General features: G+C 46.0%; 1 protein-coding gene across 1 annotated transcript in view; it reads right to left on the bottom strand.

Annotated features, from left to right (window-relative positions):
- The window catches only part of C9H16orf46 (chromosome 9 C16orf46 homolog), a 10,772-nt gene extending 10,565 nt beyond the window's left edge, over positions 1-207 (bottom strand). The window contains exon 1 of the mRNA XM_072422832.1: positions 52-207. Coding sequence (XP_072278933.1) covers positions 52-58 — 7 coding nt within the window. The 5' untranslated portion in view covers positions 59-207. The remainder of the gene's footprint in view (positions 1-51) is intronic.
- Between the last annotated feature and the right edge of the window lie 1,158 nt (positions 208-1,365).

The following is a 1,365-nucleotide window of genomic DNA, read 5'->3' on the forward strand; positions in this document are numbered from 1 at the left end:
ATATATATATATATATATATATATATATATATATATATACCCCCCACTTACCACACATATTCACACGACCAGCCCTCCATTACTCCTAAACTCCTCTTCAGCACCAAAACAAGCCGCCGCCGTCACCATGGATACCACGTGGGGTGGCCGTGTCTCTAGGCGGACGTGACGCCAGCCGGGGAGGTGACCCTGCGGTTCTTGTCAGTGAGCCGCTGACCTTGGTTCTGATGCAGGGGCGGGGCTTCATCATTATGTGGAATGACACAGAGTGGGATGTATTGCCTGGCTTTGCGGTGTGACGAGTCACGTGATAGGAGTGATTACTCACGTATTCTGGTCACCTTCCCTGTTCGGTGATATAGGACATGAAGTGATCACTTACATCGCCTGCAGTGTGTATGGCTTTCAGGGAGAATCCCTGCTGATATTTGGGGGCGATTAAACTCCATTTAAATGGTTCCATTTCTTACACATTTCTGTGTGCTGTGTGGACACATTGATTTATCATTGCAGTGTTCTCTACCGGTCTCATATAACATGTCTGTGGTGTGTGGTGAAGCATCTTCATAGAAATCCCTGACCAAACTCTAGTTGTTATCTCTACCTAGCTCATGTAGCACTCTCCTTGTGTCTGGCCATGTCTAGTTGCCCCCTGCAATCTTTGGCCATCTCTAGTTGCCCCCCTGCAGTCTCTGGCCATCTCTATTTGCCCCTTTGTGGTCTGTGACCATCTCTAGTTGCCCCCCTATAGTTTCCAACCATCTCTAATTGCCCCCCTATAGTTTCCAACCATCTCTAATTGCCCCCCTATAGGTTCTGACCATCTTTAGTTGCCCCCCTATAGTTTCTGACCATCTCTAGTTGGCCCCCTATAGTTTCTGACCATCTCTAGTTGCCCCCCTATAGTTTCTGACCATCTCTAGTTGCCCCCCTATAGTTTCTGACAATCTCTAGTTGCTCCCCTTTAGTCTTTGAATATCTCATGTAATAATCAGATATCCAATGAATGAATAATGTTTCATTGAAGAAAAAAAAACATATGTGTTGAGGGCACCCTGTGCCTTTGTATTGTTATCTGGTCCAGCCAAGCATCTGTGACACAAACACAGCCCTAATAGGTGCGCTTTACTCAGGATGCGGAGGTCACCCTGTAGGTGCCCCATGACATGCAGCTGTCACATCGCATCTTCCTATCTGCACGTCTCTAACGTGTAATTCCAGAGAACAAGACAAACATTTTCTAAGGAAATAGGGGCCAATGCTGATTCACATTGCAAAATTCCCATCAGATGTTACATGCAAGGTGAAAGTGTGTTTTACAGATTGGCCATTGAGACCTGAAGCTTCTACTCACAGACATATCAT

This window comes from Pyxicephalus adspersus, chromosome 9, assembly GCF_032062135.1.
Source record: "Pyxicephalus adspersus chromosome 9, UCB_Pads_2.0, whole genome shotgun sequence".
In the NCBI taxonomy this organism is placed as follows: domain Eukaryota; kingdom Metazoa; phylum Chordata; class Amphibia; order Anura; family Pyxicephalidae; genus Pyxicephalus; species Pyxicephalus adspersus.